We start from the raw sequence: 22,489 nt of genomic DNA on the forward strand, positions 1-22,489 counted from the left end.
ATGACCGAGCACGGTATTTTATTGTATAGTCTCGTTGTCCTATATTAAAATTTTATTCATTGTAACTTTTCTTTTATTTTACTTTTGCTGTTGTATCTTATAATTAAAGTATTTATTATATATATCGTATTTTCCTATTTCTTGGAATATCACTGCAAGAACGAAACTATCAGTATGGTTAAGTATTTTCTTACTATGTACGATTTCAATTTGTTCATAACTGTAGTCTGTAGAAGACTTGTTCGCAAAACAAAACAAATCTTATGGTAAGATATGCTTACTGCTATATAACATCAGCTCCAATTAAATAAACTTGTCCATGTAATACAAATTAAGTAATTGCGATTCACTCTGGTGAAAACTAATAATTAACATTGCGTTTGTTACTATGTAGTGTCACCATGATAGATTAAATTCCACAAATGATAACAATTTATAAGGATACATCATACATACAAAGATACACTATTTTGATGAGATAAGCGAATAAGTATAGCTGGAAATGATTATTATTTTTAAAACAACATTTTTGTTTTTACAATATCAATTTACCGACACTTGAATATATTATAAGCGTGTATGAATGTATGGTGCTTGGTAACGTGATTAAATGATCATGGGATGAGATGAGTATATATCTTGACTTGTATTGTAAGTGATTGAGTTAATTAGGTGCCTTGCTGGAAATGCAATCAGAAGATGAATTAAGAAATAAATGATCATTTGATATTCAGATCTTTATTGATACTGTGTACTCTGTTCTTACATGACAAACTCGTCGCTTCCCAATAAAATTATAATATTTTAACACACTCATTTGGACTTTGAACGAGAATCTCTATGCTTAGTAGTACCAACTTGAATTAATTCTCAGTTTTCCACTTTTGATTGATTGTATCCGACAGTATTCAGTTTTTTCACATGCATGTATACCGTTACTGTTTCAAATAAATTTACATTGCTTTTGTTTTTTTTTTTTGTATTAGTTGAACAGCTGAATACTTCATTAATCATAGCGCAGAACATACAAAGTTGTTATGTAAAATATCTTCTAGAAAACTAAGAGCAACTCCATTTGGAGTCTCTCTCATTGAGGCGTGACATAGAAGAAGACAACATTGAAGAGAGTGGCTGATTTTGAACTTTGGATATAGGGTACAAAGGTTTTATCAGATTCAAACCAATCGGTTTGAATGTTAGAGTCGAATTAAACTCGAACCAAACCGAGAATATAGAACAAAAATAATCAAAGCCTTCCTATCGGTTAATGCCTGAAATCGAAGTAGAATGAACCCAAGCACCCAAACTCCGCTGGTTAATTGTCCCGGTTTGGATAGATCGGTTCGAAAGAAATTTCTTCTGTTTTTGCCATCTGCACGTGGACCTTGCCGGGATGCATATACAAGTGGCCAGGATGTAGACTGTTCAAAAACACTGCTTAGCATGTACGCACTGTTATTGGACATATTTACTTTCTCTTGTTTGTATCACAAACCACTGACACTTTCTTTCTTCTCCTACTCAACGACGTTAATGAAGAAACACTCTCATGTTTAACTCTACAATATTAAAACGTACTCCTCTTGTCAGTTAAGCTTCTCATATCCTCTCGTTAGGAGAAATTGCACGGTACAACTTCTACCACGACATCTCACTGGGGTCTGGGCTGAATCTTAGGCTACCCCCAACAGAGGTTTTAAGCGCAAGTTTTAAGGGAAATTGATCATAAAAATAAATCAGAAATAGGTAAAATAAATAAGAGAGCCTCTTATTTAGTAAGCTGAATAGTGTATTAGAGACTGCGAACGTGTCGTGTATCAGTTGGAAGCTTTGATGTAATATAAATATTTTTTTTTCACACCATAATTTGTTTTTTCTTCTCCTCTCTCTCGCGAATCTCTCCGAATTTGCAATCAGAAAAGAGCCATCTCACAACCGACTGGAAACAGGAGGAGATTAAATCAATTGGAATCGGAGGTGATTGAATTGGAGGAGATTGGAATCTTATTCTCGTTCTTTCTTCTACTAGATCAGGATCTGGAACTTTCTTTACTCTGTCTCTCTGTTCACAAAGTTTTGATCTTTGGGAGATCTGAGCCAACCCTTTTCTCCTTTGGTTGTTTTTTCAGTCTCTCTCTCTCTTTCTCTTGAGATGTTCTTGCTTCTGGGTATCTCTCTGCAAATGCAAGATTCCTAAGTGATCAGAAAGCTTTTCTTGTTGTTAGTTTTGTACCTCCGAGGTTAAGGAAATTACAGAAAATACAGACATGGTCGCGGCAAGTCCTAAGGTACCAAGTGAGGTTCAGGACGCTGAACCTCAAGGACCTGAAGGTATAGATAATGATGAGATCTCAATAAACTATATAATGTCTGGAATAAAATGGAACCGTAAAGATGTCGACATCGATGATATATTTGCATACAATGTAGCACTTGAAATGAATGAGGATCATGAACCCACGTCTATATTAGAGTGCACTCAAAGTAAAGATTGGCTAAAGTGGAAAGAAGCCATTGACGTGGAGTTAAACTCTTTAAAGAAGAGAAGTGTGTTTGGTCCGATCTTAAGGATAACACCTGAAATTAAACCAGTTGGACATAAGTGGGTCTTTGTAAGAAAGAGAAATGAGAAGAATGAAATCGTGAGATACAAAGCATGGCTTGTAGCACAAGGATTCTCTCAAAGACCAGGCATAGATTACGAGGAGAAATACTCCCCTGTGATGGATGCAACAATATTTCGGTACTTGATAAGTTTGGCCATTAGAGAAAGGCTGGATTTGAGGTTAATGGATGTTGTAACCGCATACTTATATGGTCCACTGGATAATGAAATCTATATGAGATTACCAGAAGGTTTTGAGGTCAAAGATAAGAGTAGTTCTCAAGAACAGTACTGCATAAGGCTGGACAAATCCCTTTATGGACTGAAACAGAGTGGTCGAATGTGGTATAACCGGTTAAGTGAATATTTAGCTAAAGAAGGCTATAAGAATGACCCAATCAGTCCATGTCTATTTATAAAGAAGTTTGCAAACAAAGGGTTTGTTATAATAGCAGTTTATGTGGATGATTTAAACATCCTTGGAACTTCTGGTGAAATTGCCCAAACAGTAGAATATCTCAAGAAAAAGTTTGAAATAAAAGACCTAGGCAAGACAAAATTCTGTTTGGGGCTACAACTTGAGTACATAAATAATGGAATCCTTGTGCATCAAAAGGCATATACAGAAAAGGTACTCAAGAGGTTTAATATGGACAAAGCTCACCCATTGACCAGCCCAATGGTTGTTAGAAGCTTAGACTTGGATAAAGATCCATTTGGTCCAAAGAAGGTCGATGAAAAAGTTCTCGGACCTGAAGTGTCATACCTCAGTGCAATTGGAGCGTTAATGTTCTTGGCTAGCCACACTAGACCGGACATATGTTTTGCCGTGAACCTCCTAGCAAGATTTAGTTCTTGTCCGACTATAAGGCACTGGAATGGTATTAAACATGTCCTGCATTATCTACAAGGGACGGTAGATTTCGGTTTATTTTATACTAACTATAACAGAGATGGTTTAGTTGGTTTTGCTGATGCAGGTTACTTATCGGATCCACACAACTCTAGGTCTCAAACCGGGTACATATTCACGCACGGTGGTACAGCAATCTCATGGCGGTCCATGAAGCAGACCATCGTGGCCACATCCTCAAACCACGCAGAAATCCTAGCAATACATGAAGCCGGTCGTGAGTGTGTGTGGTTACGGTCCATGACGCAACACATCCGGACCGATAGTGGCANTCGATGAAAAAGTTCTCGGACCTGAAGTGTCATACCTCAGTGCAATTGGAGCGTTAATGTTCTTGGCTAGCCACACTAGACCGGACATATGTTTTGCCGTGAACCTCCTAGCAAGATTTAGTTCTTGTCCGACTATAAGGCACTGGAATGGTATTAAACATGTCCTGCATTATCTACAAGGGACAGTAGATTTCGGTTTATTTTATACTAACTATAACAGAGATGGTTTAGTTGGTTTTGCTGATGCAGGTTACTTATCGGATCCACACAACTCTAGGTCTCAAACCGGGTACATATTCACGCACGGTGGTACAGCAATCTCATGGCGGTCCATGAAGCAGACCATCGTGGCTACATCCTCAAACCACGCAGAAATCCTAGCAATACATGAAGCCGGTCGTGAGTGTGTGTGGTTACGGTCCATGACGCAACACATCCGGACCGATAGTGGCATGGACGACAATAAGGAAGCAACTGTAATCTATGAAGACAATACGGTTTGCATCGCACAGCTCAAGGAAGGTTACATCAAGGGAGATCGGACGAAGCACATCCTACTGAATTTCTTCTTCACGCACGAACTACAAAAGGCCGGAGAAGTTCGTGTGGTACAGGTGCAATCATGCGACAACTCAGCCGATCTCTTCACCAAATCATTGCTGACAACAACATTCAGGAAGCTCACGCACCAGATTGGAATGCAGAGGCTTAAGGACTTAGAGTGATGCTTGGAACAGGGGGAGTAATGCGTGCTGTACTCTTTTTCCTTCACCAAGGTTTTGTCCCATTGGGTTTTCCTGGTAAGGTTTTAATGAGGCAGCATCCCCAAGCGCATTAGAGAGATCCTCTCCTTGCACATGCACGGTTATGTCATCCAAGGGGGAGTGTTGTAAAACACTGGATGGTGGACTCCATAACCGGGCCATGTACGGCCCATACGTGTACGGCCCATCGGACATAGGCCCATCGGCCATTACCTATTCCTAGTCGGTTTTAGCCTTTGTCTTTGTACTCTATATATACGTAACCTTAATGACATTACATGAATAAGAACAAGAGTTTTACTCCTTCGATTCTCTAGTTCCATAACACTTTATGATTTGTACTTCTATTTTATGATGTTTTAATGTTTTAATGTTTTAATGTTTTCGATGTTTAATATTTTATGAAATGCAATAATTTTATAAACATCAATCTTAATATGTAATAATTTCATATTGTACTTTAATTTATTTCTTTTCAAAAAAAAAAAACAAATTAAGAGACTCAATATTAGAACTCACTATTGGAGGGGTACATTTTAATTAGAATACCCAAAATTCTTATTCAACCAAAAATACAAATTATATTAATTAAAAAAATTTAGAACCCCAAAAATATATCCTCACATAGTGTAATCCATTTATCTCCATCTCTAATGCATCACACCTCTTAAATAACACACCAAGCTGTTCTATTCTAACATCAAGAACCTTCCGGGAATTTATGAAACTTTTGTGTTAAGTCGAATTCATGGAACTTTTGTTCAACGCGGGAATTCAAGAACCTTCTACGAATTCAANGAGGCAGCATCCCCAAGCGCATTAGAGAGATCCTCTCCTTGCACATGCACGGTTATGTCATCCAAGGGGGAGTGTTGTAAAACACTGGATGGTGGACTCCATAACCGGGCCATGTACGGCCCATACGTGTACGGTCCATCGGACATAGGCCCATCGGCCATTACCTATTCCTAGTCGGTTTTAGCCTTTGTCTTTGTACTCTATATATACGTAACCTTAATGACATTACATGAATAAGAACAAGAGTTTTACTCCTTCGATTCTCTAGTTCCATAACACTTTATGATTTGTACTTCTATTTTATGATGTTTTAATGTTTTAATGTTTTAATGTTTTCGATGTTTAATATTTTATGAAATGCAATAATTTTATAAACATCAATCTTAATATGTAATAATTTCATATTGTACTTTAATTTATTTCTTTTCAAAAAAAAAAAACAAATTAAGAGACTCAATATTAGAACTCACTATTGGAGGGGTACATTTTAATTAGAATACCCAAAATTCTTATTCAACCAAAAATACAAATTATATTAATTAAAAAAATTTAGAACCCCAAAAATATATCCTCACATAGTGTAATCCATTTATCTCCATCTCTAATGCATCACACCTCTTAAATAACACACCAAGCTGTTCTATTCTAACATCAAGAACCTTCCGGGAATTTATGAAACTTTTGTGTTAAGTCGAATTCATGGAACTTTTGTTCAACGCGGGAATTCAAGAACCTTCTACGAATTCAAGAACCTTCCGGGAATGACTTTAGAACACACACACTTCGCTCTCAAAAGTTTTTATGCTTTAGTGTGCACTCATACCTCAAGATTGTGGTTCTTGTTGCCCAACATGATTGTGGTTCTTGTAGTTCTTGGTTTGCCCCAAATGCTGGTTCCAAACCACTAGCCAAGTGTTGTTGTCCTAATTAGTGACACTTAACAATAAGCCTTCGAAGTTATGGATGTGACTGATCGATATCACAACATGATGACTATTCTTACCCATTCTCTTAGTAGATGGATCAATTTTTCGTCGTGAATTCCATGGAGATTGACGCTCACAAAACAAGCTCTAAAATCACACATCAAGATTCATGAACACCCTTGCTATATCAAGGTGTTTCTTTGTAAAATCGTCTCTCGTTCCATATCTTTTGCAAGTGAATCTCACTGTGCTATGGGAACCCTATAGAGAGTACCCTCTACCAAATCCTGAGGAAGATAAACATCGTCGTTCTTCCAGCTAGAAAAAGTAGGGTTTTTAATTTACTTCACTTGCCCTATGTTTTATTTTGTTACGTTTTATGGATCTCATAAATCTTATAACCCAACACAAAAAAAAAAACTGATCACCAAAATGGGCATAGCAGTTTAGCTTGGTGAGAAAAAGCCCATAAGATCACACCACCGGCCGGTCCACAAAAACAAAACCAAATCAAGCCAGACCAATAAACCAAACAGAGTAAACCGAATTTAAACACGTTGTGACGAATGGGTACGTACGTTAGTTATTACGTGGTTGCGTGTGGAATAGAAGAACTCCCACGTGGTTAAGTCTTTGGGTGGCTAAAGTTTGCACGTTGCCTCTTACCAAATTTGCTTCTAAGTTAACGTAACCCACTTCTAATTTTCTTTTTGGTTTATTTGGGGAACCATTCACCCCTCCTGCCTGTGATATAAATTTCACGAAATTGAATGCCTCTTTTATAATCAACTAAAATTAGAATAAATGATCATATACCTATTTGAAATTTTTAATCAATCGAACGTATAGATAGAAGATGTAACTAAACAACTGATGAACGTTTTCGCCTGCTGCTTATTTTATTTACACGTGAATAACATGCATATATATGACTTTTTCATTTTCCCGACCAATAATGAGGTCTAGTTTGCTTTGATTTAGACAAGAAAATTGTAAGAAAAAGGTTAAATAAATTGAATCAAAAGTCAAAATACAAAAACAGGTGTTGGTATTTTTGACTTTGAGACCGGTAAGTTGAACAGTATATATTGTCGTGATTAGTTTTGACGTCTATGATATTAATCGCAAGACTCAAACACGACCGTCGATTCTACACTATGGTAAACGACGACTCCCACAAGTCACGGAGGTTGAGCGGCTGAGCCTTGAGCGTAGACGCTGACCTGGCACACAAATGTAAAACTTGGCCACCAATTAAGACACTTGTCTAGTTTTGCTCCGTCCTCTTGAACCACGTGGCATATGTTTTTTTTTTTTTTTTCCTTCTTCGACAGTTCGTCGGTGTCCTTATCAAAAAAATGATTTCGTGAAGAAAATAAAAGTTTGCTAATAATAATTTTAACTTTTAGTTTTAGGTCTAGAAGCCGAGTGAAATGTATATGGGAATGTCTAAATTGTCCTTAAGGTACAGCACTGGGTGATTTGGGTTAAATATGTGATTAGGAGTCAACAACACTAAACACAAATAATATCTTACAGAAAAGAAGAATCAATCAACCACATTTCAAATGTTTATAGTTTATACAAACTAATGCAAACAAATGTTATTTTGATGACTTTCATTTCCTTCATCAACGGACGTAAGTGTTTGTACTACTTTCTTTTCTTTTTTTTTTTGTAAACGAGAAGAGAAAAAAATTGGGATTCCTCATCCACAAATAGATTTAATGAATCAAGAAAAAATCCCAACCAGACAAAATAAAAAACATTAGAATCTCAGCAGTGGATCCCACTTCCGACCATTTACTTGGTAATATCCTTATAACAGGAGGCAAGGAACTGCTTTGCTGCATCGTGAGTTAGTAGAGAATTGAAGCCAATAAGACGATATTGACAGCAGAAATGAACTAAAAGCTTCACTTAAATTGTCGTTGAAGTTGAATTAAAAAAGACAAGAACTTGAAACAAAGAATCTAAAACTTATATCTGTCTGGTTGTGTATACAAGCTTTCGGTGTTGGCATTTCTCTCACGCCTTTTTGATCTGCAAAGAGATGAATTATCCATCAGCATCACAAGCCATGTATTGAGAAAAAAAAACATGTGAGAACTGTTATCTTATTACAAACCTGTAGCAGCTCTGCGTCTTCCTGCACATTTTCATCATACAGAGATATTCCTAATTCTCTTCTGATATCCTGTAGTAAGCAAAAAGCATGAGTTATATACTAATGTTTATGATACAATGTTCTTGCAAAAAAATAAAACAGTGTTCAATGTTCATGCCTGAAATTAATTACAAAGCAGGAAATGGTTTTTTTTTCATTTTTTGTATGTGTGCGTGTGTTCATAGCCTAATTAATAATGGACAAAGACAAATCAAGAGCATAGAGATCATCATAACTCTGTGAAACAGAAACCAAATTTACACAACACAACTTATGAATAACATACAGATTATGTGATGCGGCAAAAAACATACCTCAACAGAAACTGTGTAAGCTATGTTCTTGTCAATGATATCTGAAAACAACGAAAGATCAAAGCACAAGAAACAAAAACTGTTTCGATTCTGATGATATAAATTATAAAGAGAGAAACTCATGGATACCTTTAGCATTTCTCGTTGTTTTGCAAAGTTGACATTCTGCACACTTGGTTGATTTTAAGACCAGCATATTGCCACACAAACCACATAACAAGAAACCACTTTCTCGAGATTTCTTCACTACAGAACCTTTTTTAACACAAAGACACCCAAAAAAAGCAAACGAATTAAATTAATGTAAACATATTTAAGCTTCATATCTCCATCAATGTAATCTAAAAATTAAACTATATGTTCTAAAACATCAAAATACAACTAAGAACTCTAACAAGCTCATACCCAGAATCTAAAAATCAAGACTTCAAAAAAAAAACGATGGATTCGTAATTCTCACCATGTTCACAAATTTACAATAACGATGTAACAAAAAAAGAGTTTCTACCATATATGGAATTGGAACTGCAAATCCCAGCTAAAAGATTCAAAACTGTATCGAGATTGATATGCCGATACCATTCAAGTTTAACATCTGCTTCAATCGGAGCTCTCTTCACCACCGCTTGTGAACCGGCATAGATCTCCTCTGCTCTCCGTGAATTTCCTCTTCTCTCAAAGGCTAGCCGAGAAGCATGCGATGTTGGCAATTTCGGACCACCCGCATGAACGCGGTCGTGAGCGGACAAAATCCGTTTGACCCGCAAACGAAATGGGCCGAGTCCGCGAGACCCACCAATTTTTGGGCATGAAATTAAGAACCCATGCCCGATCCGCTATGGTACTTAACAGACTATGCCCGCGGACCTTAGGCCTAAATGACATCCCTAGTTTCAATCCATGAAGAATGATAATGTTTTTTAAAAAAAAAAAAGTTGTAATCATATTTTAAATTCGGAAAGAAAGATTAGTGAGTGTGTAAAGAATCAGATCGAACAAAAAGTACCCGAAAATGGTTTATTTATAGATTTATGGATAACGACATTACTAAAATAACAATTAGAGTCAGTAATCCTCTGGTTAAACAGAAAAGGGTAATTAAGTAATTTCGTTATGCTCAGCTTCGCCTCGATTGCTGGATTTAACGGGCGAATAAGAACGGATACCCACCACCACCACCAGGCTCCAACGATAGATTATTTTGATTTCTTTCTTTCTTTGGAAATCATTCAAGTAGAAGAAAAACAAAATTTCTCAATTTCTCTCTCACAATCTCTTTGTTTTCTCTGATTTAATTAGGCTTTCCCCTTTTCAATTTCGTGTTTTGGAATTGTATATACTTTAGATTCGATTTATTCATAGATCTACGATTTTAGAGCTTTCTAGGAAAAATTTCTTCGTTTTCCCGAGAAATTGACGAAGCTTTTGGAGTCGATTCCAAGATTTCTTACGATTTTCGAATTTGATTTCTTAACGATTTCCGAATCAGAAGAACCCAGAGAAGAGAGTTTCAAATGGTGGTAGCGACGACCATAGCGCTTTACGCCAGTCCAGCGAGCACTGTGTGCTCTACAGCTCACCAGATCAACGCTCATATCTCTTGTGATCTCGAACTCAACTCCAGGTCTTCACCGGGGTCTTCTTTTACGTCTTCCCCCACAATCGGAGGTCTCTCTTTTCTTTTCTCCGGCGCATCCGTCAAATCATCGACCTCTTCCTCCTCTTCGTTGCATCCGACGGTAGGAGATGAGTTGGCTTCGATACGCTATGATCGTAACGACGATTGGACCTTAAGTGGCTCCTTCTGTTATTCTCCGAGCAAATTCATCGGTTCTTCGTACCTTAAACGTGATCACCATAGCCCTGTCTCGGTGCTTCATGGTCCGATCTCATCTAGCAACAGTCCTCCGATGAGGATTTCAAGAGATCGGAACTTAGATGGTGGCTCTGCTCTCCGTGTGGGATCTAGCAGATTGTTCAATGATTTCGTCAGGAAAGCTATTGGCTCTTGTGTTGATTACGATACAGACTCTGTTCTTGTCGATGAGCAGCTACCGTTCGCCATGGACGATGGTTTCGAAGGAGAACGAAGACAACCATATGCCATGGATTTGCTTAGACGTGCTCAATTGAAACACAAAATCTTCCAAGATGAATCTGTGGTCAAAGCTTTTTACGAAGCTGAGAAAGCTCATAGAGGACAAGTGTGTGATTGTGAAGAAGAACTTAAATCTCACTAATTTTTCTGTAATCTTGGTTTTGATTTTGCTAATTGATGTGTTTGAATCAGATCAGAGCAAATGGTGATCCTTACCTGCAACATTGTGTGGAGACTGCAATGTTGTTAGCTGACATTGGAGCTAATTTGACCGTTGTTGTTGCTGGTATTTTACATGATACTTTAGACGATTCGTTCATGAGCTATGATTATATTCTCAGAACTTTTGGATCAGGAGTTGCTGATCTTGTGGAAGGGGTAAGTAAAGTAACAGCTCTGAATATGTTTCAGCTAAAAGCTTGTTTTATGGTTGAGACTTTAGATTTAATTGAGTCCTCTCTTCTTATTGCGTTAGGTGTCTAAGTTGAGCCAATTAAGTACACTTGCTCGGGAAAACAACACATCATGTAAAACCGTTGAAGCAGATCGTTTGCATACTATGTTTCTTGCAATGGCAGACGCGATAGCTGTTCTTATAAAGTTAGCTGATCGGTTACATAACATGATGACGCTCTATGCTTTGCCGCCAGTGAAACAACAAAGGTTTGCTAAAGAGACTCTAGAGATATTTGCACCTTTGGCTAATCGTTTAGGAATATCTACCTGGAAAGTTGAGCTTGAAAATCTGTGTTTCAAGCATCTCCATCCTTATCAGCACCATGAGATGTCCGATATGCTTGAGGATTCGTTCGATGAAGCTATGATTACTTCTGCGATTGACAAATTGGAGCAAGCGCTTAAGAAAGAAGGCATTTCTTACCATGTTCTCTCTGGACGACACAAGAGCTTGTATAGTATCTACTGCAAGATGTTAAAGTAAGTTCTCATTTCCTCTTTATTCGAAAGTGCTTGTTGGTTTATCAGTTTCACTAAGATAATGGAGAGAACCAGAATACTGACACTTCATTCTATGTCAGGAAAAAGCTAACCATGGATGAAATTCATGACATTCATGGCTTACGTTTGATTGTTGACAATGAGAAAGATTGTTACAAGGCTTTAGGAGTAGTTCACAAGCTATGGTCTGAAGTTCCTGGAAAGCTGAAAGATTACATTTCTCATCCCAAGTTCAACGGGTAGGTTCTGCAAACCGGCTGTAGCTTATAATGATGCAGGCTACTTCATTCTCTAATCATCTGAGTTTGGGCTTTTGGAATTTTAGGTACCAATCTTTGCATGCAGTAGTAAGGGGTGATGGAACTATTCCGCTTGAAGTTCAAATACGCACAAAGGAGATGCATTTGCAAGCTGAATTTGGGTTTGCAACTCACTGGAGATACAAGGAAGGTGACTGCAAACACTCATCATTTGTGCTTCAGATGGTTGAATGGGCAAGATGGGTTGTGACCTGGCATTTTGAAACCATGAGCAAAGACAAATCCTCGATCTGCTCTTCAGAGCCCTTGTGCAGTTTCCCATCTCACGTTGAAGATTGTCCATTTTCTTATAAGCCTAATGGCAACCAAGAAGGACCACTTTATGTCATTGTAATTGAAAATGAGAAGGTTAGTTAATCGTAAACACCTTCAAATTCTTCTCATTGAAGATGTTTCTTTGATTGGAGTATAATTTGATAAACCTGAAAAAATGCAGATGACTGTGCAAGAGTTTCCTGCGAATTCCACAGTTTCGGACCTGTTAAGTAGAGCAGGACCAGGAAGCTTGAGATGGTCAATGTACAGCATCCCGGCAAAGGAAGAGCTAAGGCCAAGACTAAACCAGACACCTGTAAGTGATCTAAAATGCAAGCTGAAAATGGGAGATATGGTGGAGCTGACTCCAGCCATACCTGACGAATCTCTGACTGAATACAGAGAGGAAATTCAGCAGATGTATGATAGGGGGCTTGCGTTTTCACGCCCTCACCGTGCAGCTGCTGGGACCATGGTTGGCTGGGGAAGCTAACAGATTCTCTTAATTACCTTTGTTCATGTATATATTCTATAGTTGCATATATAGTAATGCTTCAGAAGATTTGTTGTATCTTTGGTATTGTGATTTCCACACAACAGTGTATATATATATATATATATATATATATATATATATATATATATATATATATATATATATATATATATTGCTCATTTGTTCTACGAAAACTGACTCTGGCCATTAATATATGATTCTCTTACATTCTACTCCTTGATACCACATATGGTCATTAATAATAATTCTGCTACTACATTTTGATACATAATAACATAATAGACTTTTTGTGTATCTACTTCTTGGGTCTTGTAGAGAGAGGGGAAGAGACTCTTTGGGGAGTTTGACCTGGGAGGTCTGATGTTTGTTGTTGCTGCTGTTCTCGCGAGGACTGTGCAGGATCTGTCATTTCTTCATCATCCTCAGTTTCTTCAGGTTCTGTGGAAGCTGACTTCCTTGTTATCACAAGCTGGTAGTTTGGGCTCAGCAATGTGTCCTGTTCGGGTGGGAGAGGAACACCCGGTCCTGCTATCGATTTTGGCAAAGGGATCTTGTTCCTACTTGCAGCAAGCTCTAGCAGAACCTAAATCAAACATCCAACAACAGAGACATCGAGATTCCAAAATCAAACGACATGGATTTAGCAAACGAAAACATTTGAGGTTCTCAGTAATGCAACTTATGTGGCAAGAGGGTTACTGTTCACAAATCGTAAGTAAGGTGATACTTCCCTAATGATCATTCACATAGCAGCTAACCAAATGACTCTGGCCATATCATATCTCACTCTTTCTCAGACAACAATCTCAAGAAAATGAAACAAGGAATCGTCAACAACAATGCATACCTCTCTTGGAGGTGGCTATGAGAAGCTGAAATTAACTTTGGACTGAATAGCGAGCTTCACATCATCACAGTCAATGTTGGATTTGCTAGCATGCTCTGAGTAAACCTGAGCATCTGTCAACACTTCCACCACATACCGGTACCATAACTCCAGAAACTGGTGTATCACATTCACACGAGGCTCATAGTCCTCCACACCCATCGACTTAAGCAGAGATTTCACAATCTTAGCATCTCTAGGTACATCCTCTTCACCTTCTCCAGCCATGTTCTCAATTACGCACCTTTTTACACAAAAAAGCACAAACAAACATCAAATAGATAAGAATTGGAGCTTCACGAGTCAGAGAAAAACGAAGATGGAGATATGAAAGAAGAGATTTTAACCTAGCTTCATCAATAAGTACCAAAACAGGAGTTTTTATACCATATAGAGGCGATGAATACCTAGCGCGAAACAGATTTGGTGGAGCGGTAGTGGCAGGAACACGACAGAGGTTGATGAAATCGGCGACTAATCTCTCTCCCACTCTTAGATCTGCTCCACCTATGGTTCTTGTTTGTAAATCTGACATAACGTTGAGGGTAAACTGGAATATACGTAAAACGCTATTTATTTATTTCGTTTAGCGGTTCCGAGTAGCTGAAATGGGGGTAATTTAGTCTTTTGCAGTTAACTCGTGCATAGGCCCATTAAAGACCCAAATTACCGTCGTATGAATCTATCTTTAATACCGTTGTATGATTCTATCTTTAATTTAGTCTTCACTCGTCCCGTTGTGCGTGTCTGCGTGGAAATTTGGTAAAATTACCATTATGTCCTCGCCGGAGCGTGCCATTCTCAATCTATTGCTTGACCTCGCTCTCTCCTTCGACGGCGCAGTCCTCGGACTAACTTTAGCTATCAGCGCCGTCGGTTCTGCTATCAAGTGTGCATCTACCAACGCCGCCTTGAACAAGATCAACGATGCACCCGAAGTCTCCGTCGCTGACCTCCGATCACTTCTTCCGGCGTCTGAAGACAAATCTGAGACTAACGAGCACGGGACCAGCCCTGATCAGCGGCTCGTTGTGGTTCGTGGATTCGTCAGACCGAAGATTACCGGTGACGACAACGTGTTAATCTCGTCGGAGACTGGAGATAAAGCTCTTATTATCCAGAGAACGCAAACGGTACACTTACTTAAACACACCAATTTATTTGAAACAGTTTTGTGAATTTTGCTGCATACAAATTGCATTTGACCTAATTTTGTTTTATGTTTCTCTCAAAAGGCTTAACTTTGGATGATTTGGTTCATGATTAGATTTTACATAGTGATTGGTTAAGTTACCATCAAGATTATGTGATTTGGTGTTGCTGTGATCATCTCAGAAGGGAAATATATGTTTTGGGGACAAGTTGAATCCTTTTCTAATGTCTATCATTTTTGTTTACAGTATGTGTATAGTGGATGGAAGAGATTGTTCCACTCGACTGGTTACCGGTTTATGTTGGAGAGGTCTATGCCCAAGCAAGGAGTTGATTTTATGAGAAAGGTAAATTTTGTTTGCCTTCTTCACTCTTTAGCAGCTTTCAGAGGTTTCAACTTTGGCTCTATCCATGACTAAAATCGTTTGCTTTGTGCAGGTCCCATTTGTCATTGTAGGAAATGATCAACAATCGCAGTCTAGTTATCTCCTTGTTAATATGGATGGTTCAAGGCAACCTCTTCCGCTTACCACTGTGTATAATCGTTTGCAGCCTATTAATACTTCGTTTCTTCAAGCCTTTCTGTTCCCCGAGTATCCTGTGAGTATTTTTTTGTAAAGAAAGCTCTGGTTTTGAGAACCTATGGTTACTTGTTCTTGGCTACTTCCTTCCTAACTTTTGTAATTCTTTCTCTTTCAAGGTCGGTCTGCTTGATGTGGAGAAGATTTTACCACCTGGGAAAGATATAACAGCTGTTGGCATCTGCAGTTTTAAGAATGGAGTTCCTGAAATCAAATCGTGCCAAGATCTTCCTTATTTCTTGTAAGATACTTTTTTCTCGCCAATGATGAAATATTGAAATTATATATCTGCCTGCTAGCTAGCTCAAATGAATACATCATCTTCTTCTTTTTGTTTTCTCAACTGATCATTTGACAATACTTAGTCCATTGTTGCAAAATGGATCTATTGCTGTTCATATATAAATCTTATTGAATAATCTTTGCAGATCAGAGATGACCAAGGACCAGATGATAGAGGAACTTATGGATCAGACCGGCTTAATATTCTTAGGCAGTGTTATCTTGGGCATCGTCTCTGTTGGCATCCTTAGCTATGCTGCTGTCAGGTACTGGAGTTGTGTGAGATCAAATATAGTTATAGATCTGGGCAATGTTTTGATACCAAATCTGTTTAACTGTCTTATCTTCAGGACCTGGAATAGATGGAAACTACGGAACCATCAGAGAGAGCTGCCACAGAGACCAAGTGAACCCATAGTCGATGATGAACCCGAGGATGCAGAGGAAATCCCAGATGGAGAATTGTGTGTGATCTGCGTGACAAGAAGGAGAGTACCTGCGTTTATTCCCTGTGGACATGTAGTATGTTGCAGGCTATGTGCTTCAACCGTTGAACGAGAGTTAAACCTTAAGTGTCCAGTTTGTCTTCAGAGCATTAGGGGATCTATGCGTGTATATTACTCCTAATGACTCTGAATCTTTTCTTCTCATTGTATCTAAATAGGGTAATGCAATTTGTACTCAAAAGAATCCGAAATTTTCATTTAACAAAATAGTTTGACAATGATTTGAAAAGTTCTTCAAGTCACTCTATATAGAGTGAGAGATTGCAGAGGATATGAAAGCAAAGTTTTTAAAGGAAGAATTTTTGTAAAGAAACCGATAAGAAAAAGTAGCCAAGGATGACTTCCCGTCATATATGATCACCAGTCGCCGGAATTAGTCGGAGTTCTCCCGGAGCAAGATCCTTCTCAGGTGCCTCAAGTCCCTGACATGAGAGCTGAGACATGGTGTGTTGATGGATAACCTGAGAATCTGAACTGCGGGTTTTGGAACATGTTGATACGGTTTAAACTGGAGCTCGGTGTGATTGAACTAGAGCCGATACCGCTTCCACCACCGCGAGGGCTCTTAGAGAAATTCTGTGCATTTGCCATTTGAGAAGAACACAGAGAGTTTGATGATTCTTGAAGCTTCTTTGTATTGAGGAAACGTCCACCGGAGCCTCTAGCTCTCTTTAAAGCATGAAGATGGCGAGACTCATGTAGGTACGGCTACAGAAAAAAGAAAACAAAACTTTGTTACTCACTCCTGAATTGCATCGAATCATCTTAGGTCTTCTGAGTGAAAAAAGATTCATACTTTACGGCATTTGATGAGTTTGTTCTGAGCTTCGAGTTTAGCACGGTGCTTCCTGCGACGGAGGATTGCATGATACTGTTTCGCATTGACAAATATTGGTTCATTCTCTTGAATGTTATGAGGCAATGGCACTCTTGAAGAAACCAAACCCATCATCTCTAAATGTGGCAGCACCTGCACAAAAAGATTTTCCAATCAACCAATCAATGCGCCAACATCAGTTCAGAATTGTGAAAGCACAAGGCATCACAGAAACAGTACCGTTGGTGTTGATGCATATTCATGATGAGGCAAGAAACCATTGAAATGTGATGTTTCAGCACATTGAAGAGACCAAGGTGTTTGACCACAAGTAGGAGGAGGAAACACAGAATCTTGAGAAACCATCGACGAGGTGGTAGTTGACTTGGTATATCTTTCAATAGGCTTTCCCGAGTTTCCGATGTACCCTGCATCAACCAAAGACAAGAAGAGAAACCCATTAGCGTTTTTTAGGCAATGCGATTGGTGTTCAAAAAATCAGTTAATTTTATTTGACCTGAGAGATGTGTATTAACAGTGCTGCATCCATAACGGTTACGTGCTTCAAAGCTTGCAACTTCACCACCGCTGCCGCCGCCGCCTGATTCTCCCGTAGATTGTGTTGAGGATGAATCTTGATCTTGCAGCTGCAAACTCGAATGTTTCATCCCAGGGAATTGTGTAGTAGACATCATCATATCTTTTGTCAAGGTGAAAGATTCAGATCCTTGAATGTTTGAATTTGTTGGCATTGAGTTTCCCCAAGATGAATCTTTCCTTTGATGAAACACTTGCATTGTCTTCAAATCTTTAGCTAAATGTCCAAACCAAACAAAGTCTAGTCATAAGTCAACTTTTTTTTACCATGATCCCCAAAAATCAAACAAACCCAAGAGAGAAAATGAAACCAAAAAGATCATAAACACAAAGATTCCAGGTTCAATCACATAGTAAGATTGCTAAATGATCTGAAGGGTTTCTAAAGATTCAAACTTTGAACATGGCTAAGAACTTACACAACATGCAAACACAAAGAGAGTGAGAAGAGAAACAGAAACTGAAAAATTTTAAACTTTCTGGGATTTTTGAATAGAAGGAATCAGCTCATCTTTCACGCGAACCTAGTAGAAGAAATCAAATCTCTTTAGAACTTACTGATCCAACCAAACATAGAAACCAAACAGAGTTTTCTCTCTCATCACTCAAAAATTGAGTTTTTTTTTTTTTTTAGTTTTTTAATTACATCATCAGAAGTAAAAATGGAGCAACATAATCATAACACACTACCAAATAAATTAAGCGAACAAGAAAGAGAGAGCGAGAGAGAGAGAGAGAGAGAGAGACCTTTGGTGTTTTGGATTTGGTAAGAGATGGAGAGAAAGAGAAGTTAAGTAATCAGCTTGAGATTATGATGGTGAATTGATGATGATGATGATGATAATGAAGATGAAGATGATGATGATGCATGTCTCCTTCCTCAGAACATGGCTGTTTCTTTCTTCTCTCTCTCTCTCTCTCTCTCTCTCTCTTCCTCTGTCTTTGCAAATTGGGTATTGGATATGGCTTAAAAGACTAATGTTGACTCCTTTTCACTTCTTTTTTTTATATGTTTTTTTTCTTCTTTTTCTCTGAACAAATACCAAATTTATTTTCACACACAATATAGTATTAGTTAAAGAATAGTTAATTCCCTTTAATAGAAGTATTTTTTGTTTCCATTTCTAATTTTTTTGCAGAGTTTGACATTTCTAATTATGGTAATTTTGTTTATATTTTATTATTTATTCATATTGTTTATGCTTCAAAATTATATGTATATTGCAAATATCTTCATGTGGCAATTTTAATTATCAAATTTAGGAAGCGTGTTTGGTTTTATTAGAAAGTTCTAGAAAATATGTAGGCAACAATAGAGAAAAAAAATATTGTAAATATAAACGTAGAAATGCCACGAGTATATAATTTTGATAAGGATCTATATATATATATATATATATGTATAAAGTGATTTTTTTTTCTTTGCTCTGAGTCTTTCTGATTTTCATATGTATGAAGTGAATAAGTGATGTTAAAATGAATAGAATGTTAGGAAGAAGAATATTAGTTACGAAAAAAAAAAATATGAATAGTTTTGAAAATATAGAAATGAAGCCATTCTTGCCACCTGTTAAATATTTTGGAGTGAAAATAAGGTGGTATATTTTATAAAGAAATTTTCACATAACACATTAAAAAAACATTTTCTTTCATGGTTTGACAAAGTCAATTACACTTTTTATAGAATAGCCAGAAGGTCATTTTTGGACAATAATGTCCATATAACCAAACTATATTAGTTTGCTTTCTCTTCCAAATGTAACATGACTTTATTTTAGCTGTTTTTTAATTATATATAAAAAAATTAAAAAAAAAATTGAAGAGAGAAAACAAAAAGTTGAGATATTTTGTGGTGAAAAAAAACAATTGGAAACCAGAAATTGTTCATGGCCGAGTAGAGAGAAATGGAAACCAGAAATTGTTCATGGGCGAGTAGAGTTCTAGTCGGAGTGTTAAAGTTCATTCATATTTAGATCTATGCAACTGACTTAAACATCCTAATAATTAACAAAAAAACTTAGAAATATAAGGTTATCAAACTTAAAATATGTCAAAATATGCTAGATTTACATGAGTTTTATGTAAAAAACATTAAAAGGTAAAAAAAACAAAGGAGTATGAAAAACTGAAAATGACGGCAGCAAAATTAGGGTAGCAAAAGAGAGAACTTAGGTTGAAGATGACTGGGAAATTACAATTATACCTTTCATTTGTTATAGACTTATGGACGAACACAAAAAACATTATGTACATACACAAAAAAATTATGTACCTATATGACTTTATTGACTTAAACGTACATAGAACAACTAAAAACGAACTATACATCATATATGTACATGAATATATTGATTTAAACATACACATTCATACCAAGTCTTGCAAAATAAAAACGTTAAATATCTTGTCGTTTTATATTACCTATATATATATATATTGTAATATTTTGTATGATGCAACTAGAGTTTATAGGAATGTTAAATGCACAATAAACCTACCAATGTCATCTTCCTAGATGTTACGCATGTGAACAAGTTTCTAGTTGAGAGTGTTGATCAACACCATAGGAATGTACTGTTCTAGCAATTATCAATGGAAAATCAAGTTTCCACCAAAGGTTTAAGAACTTGATGATTTCTGTAAGACATCTATGGCTGGGAAAAAAGAGTAAAATTAACCCTAAGTGCTTACATTTGTCTTTTGGATTTATTATGTGGTGATAAATTGGAAATTTAGTACACCAATTATTTTGTGTCATTTTATTTGTTGTTGTGTATGTATGTTAGAATTTCTACGATGCTATGTATATACAACAGAAACTTAAGTTATAGATTGGATTCGGGTTTGGGTTTTTGAATCTATGATACAGAAAGTGGAATTGCTCATATTCATAAATATCTTCTTTTTTTTGTTATTTATTTCATTGTCGACAAATAATTTATTGTTAACTCAATTTCAAACTAAGTGAACCCAAACAAATTATATAAAATATAAGTATTATTTTGACTTAGCAATTAAAATATATATATATATATATATATATATATATATATATTGTTCTAACATACATAACCTTTACTTATAACATGTAACGCCCCGACTGCCACCTCTTAGTGGACTCCATGTCCAATCCCAGTTCATGGGCCTACTTTCCTTAACAGGCCTCACGTTCTCTCACTAGGACCGTGAGCCCATCTATATCTGACGGCCGGTTTGCTACGTCCGAGAGGTTTTAAAGACTTGTTATCGTCCCTACAAATCACCAAATGATCTTTCCCTGTATTTTGTCCTCACTCGCACAGTTCCGACAGTCACTTCCCGGAAGGTCACCCATCCTGAGACTACTCCAGCTCAAGCACGCTTAACTCTGGAGTTCTCTTAGGCCCCTTGACCAAAAAGATAAGTGCACTTTTGTGACATAGGTGGCCAAATCAATTCTTTTAAACCTCTCCGCAAGTCTCTGAAACTAGGGTGTTACAATTTTCTTTTAAACCTCTCCGTAAGTCTCTGAAATCAGGGTGTCACATAACCACTACTCAATAGTGTACATATATATATATGTTTGTGTATGATTGTTTGACTAACCTCTCTAATTGGCCCCACACAAGATTTAATGAATCGTTTTTCCTATCATGATCGTTATCTCGTCTCTCAAGTCCATATTAACTCACGTACATACATGTTTTTAAATGTTTTTTTCTAGTATGTTACATCAAAAATTAATTAAAATGAAAACTATTTAAATGTGTATGTACACAAAACATACAAATTAATATTATGTATGTACATGGTTATGTTAATATTTAAAATTGTATCTAAAGACACAATTCATAATAAGAATAATTACATACACAATGCCTACATGGAATACACAACGCCTACATAAAACCCTAGACTAAATACGTACACAATCGTAGCTCTTTGACAAAAAATACGTACACAATCTTTGTATTGACTTATATGTACAACAACCCCTAAACATTAAACCCTAAACCGTGAACGTACACGATATTGACTTAAACGTACACAATATTTATATAAACATAAATAATAAACTCTAAAACATTTACGTACATGATCGTATTGACTTAAACATAGATGTTCTGACTTAGTATTGTCACAAGTTTAATCAACGACTAAAAAATACGAGTAATTAAAAAATAGAGAAGTAACTAAAACATAGATGTTCTGGATTAGCGGTCAGCGACTAAAAAATACAATTAACTTGAGATCCAAGTTAGAGGGAGTACACCGGCAACACCGTAAAAGCAGTCGCAACGACACTCTTTAGTCTTTCCAACATTCGCTGGAAAAACGAGCAACACCAGCGACAACAAATGAAATGAACAAAGAAAAATAGAGAGCAGGGACTGGAAAAGAGAAATTCAGTGTAATTTATTGGTCGCCGGAGGTGTGGCAGCGATCGTGAAAAGAACATAGCCCATATATAACTTAGTGATAGGCGTACATGAGGTATATTCAATACAATGATGATTTAATTTATAAACATATTATTGAAAAAAATTTGATGGTATATTTGTAAAATACATGCTGCAAATAAGGTTTTATATGCATAGCAATTATTTCAAATGTGTACGTGCACATAAAAACATAGTGTATACGTAGTAATACTAATATGAAATTGTCTTCTTCAATAATATAATAAGATTCAAAGTTAAAAAACAAATAGAATAAGAAATCAAAAAAAAAATATATATATATATATATATATATAGTAAATTGGATCTTAAAGGATAGAAAA

At 36.8% G+C, this 22,489-nt stretch overlaps 5 protein-coding genes across 5 annotated transcripts; 2 read left to right on the top strand and 3 right to left on the bottom strand.

Moving 5' to 3' along the window:
- Positions 8,169-9,491, bottom strand: LOC104778350. The gene is made up of 5 exons (XM_019242196.1): positions 9,339-9,491; positions 8,889-9,014; positions 8,760-8,800; positions 8,407-8,475; positions 8,169-8,321 (listed from the first exon to the last, which is right to left on the bottom strand). Exons 1-5 carry the CDS (start codon positions 9,352-9,354, stop codon positions 8,307-8,309), a joined length of 267 nt encoding a protein of 88 aa, XP_019097741.1. The 5' UTR covers positions 9,355-9,491; the 3' UTR covers positions 8,169-8,306.
- On the top strand, positions 9,959-13,010 carry LOC104778355 (probable GTP diphosphokinase RSH3, chloroplastic). Its single transcript, XM_010502782.2, has 6 exons — positions 9,959-10,963; positions 11,050-11,235; positions 11,333-11,793; positions 11,895-12,053; positions 12,140-12,482; positions 12,571-13,010. Exons 1-6 carry the CDS (start codon positions 10,274-10,276, stop codon positions 12,880-12,882), a joined length of 2,151 nt encoding a protein of 716 aa, XP_010501084.1. The 5' UTR covers positions 9,959-10,273; the 3' UTR covers positions 12,883-13,010.
- Positions 13,052-14,349, bottom strand: LOC104761543 (transcription initiation factor TFIID subunit 9). The gene is given in 3 exon segments (XM_019243984.1): positions 13,052-13,489; positions 13,754-14,036; positions 14,200-14,349. Coding segments are annotated over 3 exon segments (699 nt in total). The 5' UTR covers positions 14,328-14,349; the 3' UTR covers positions 13,052-13,201.
- Positions 14,485-16,534, top strand: LOC104778352 (E3 ubiquitin-protein ligase SPL2-like). The gene is made up of 6 exons (XM_010502781.2): positions 14,485-14,925; positions 15,193-15,291; positions 15,383-15,544; positions 15,645-15,766; positions 15,954-16,073; positions 16,158-16,534. Exons 1-6 carry the CDS (start codon positions 14,569-14,571, stop codon positions 16,432-16,434), a joined length of 1,137 nt encoding a protein of 378 aa, XP_010501083.1. The 5' UTR covers positions 14,485-14,568; the 3' UTR covers positions 16,435-16,534.
- On the bottom strand, positions 16,489-18,690 carry LOC104778351 (nuclear transcription factor Y subunit A-5-like). The gene is made up of 5 exons (XM_010502780.2): positions 18,475-18,690; positions 17,648-17,944; positions 17,371-17,558; positions 17,110-17,283; positions 16,489-17,021 (listed from the first exon to the last, which is right to left on the bottom strand). Exons 2-5 carry the CDS (start codon positions 17,925-17,927, stop codon positions 16,728-16,730), a joined length of 936 nt encoding a protein of 311 aa, XP_010501082.1. The 5' UTR covers positions 17,928-17,944; positions 18,475-18,690; the 3' UTR covers positions 16,489-16,727.

The sequence above is a fragment of the Camelina sativa genome, chromosome 3 (assembly GCF_000633955.1).
Source record: "Camelina sativa cultivar DH55 chromosome 3, Cs, whole genome shotgun sequence".
In the NCBI taxonomy this organism is placed as follows: Eukaryota; Viridiplantae; Streptophyta; class Magnoliopsida; order Brassicales; family Brassicaceae; genus Camelina; species Camelina sativa.

Coding starts and splice junctions, on each gene's coding strand:
- LOC104778350 (XM_019242196.1), bottom strand. Junction 8,801..8,888: donor AACAACGAGAAATGCTAAAG/GTATCCATGAGT, acceptor CGTTGTTTTCAG/ATATCATTGACAAGAACATA. Junction 8,476..8,759: donor CTTACACAGTTTCTGTTGAG/GTATGTTTTTTG, acceptor TGCTTACTACAG/GATATCAGAAGAGAATTAGG.
- LOC104778355 (XM_010502782.2), top strand. CDS start 10,274: ATGGTGGTAGCGACGACCATAGCGCTTTACGCCAGTCCAGCGAGCACT. Junction 12,054..12,139: donor TCTCATCCCAAGTTCAACGG/GTAGGTTCTGCA, acceptor TTGGAATTTTAG/GTACCAATCTTTGCATGCAG. Junction 12,483..12,570: donor TTGTAATTGAAAATGAGAAG/GTTAGTTAATCG, acceptor GAAAAAATGCAG/ATGACTGTGCAAGAGTTTCC.
- LOC104778352 (XM_010502781.2), top strand. CDS start 14,569: ATGTCCTCGCCGGAGCGTGCCATTCTCAATCTATTGCTTGACCTCGCT. Junction 14,926..15,192: donor TTATCCAGAGAACGCAAACG/GTACACTTACTT, acceptor TTTTGTTTACAG/TATGTGTATAGTGGATGGAA. Junction 15,292..15,382: donor GAGTTGATTTTATGAGAAAG/GTAAATTTTGTT, acceptor TGCTTTGTGCAG/GTCCCATTTGTCATTGTAGG.
- LOC104778351 (XM_010502780.2), bottom strand. CDS start 17,927: ATGCAAGTGTTTCATCAAAGGAAAGATTCATCTTGGGGAAACTCAATG. Junction 17,559..17,647: donor TGTTAATACACATCTCTCAG/GTCAAATAAAAT, acceptor TGGTTGATGCAG/GGTACATCGGAAACTCGGGA. Junction 17,022..17,109: donor AACTCATCAAATGCCGTAAA/GTATGAATCTTT, acceptor TTTTTTCTGTAG/CCGTACCTACATGAGTCTCG.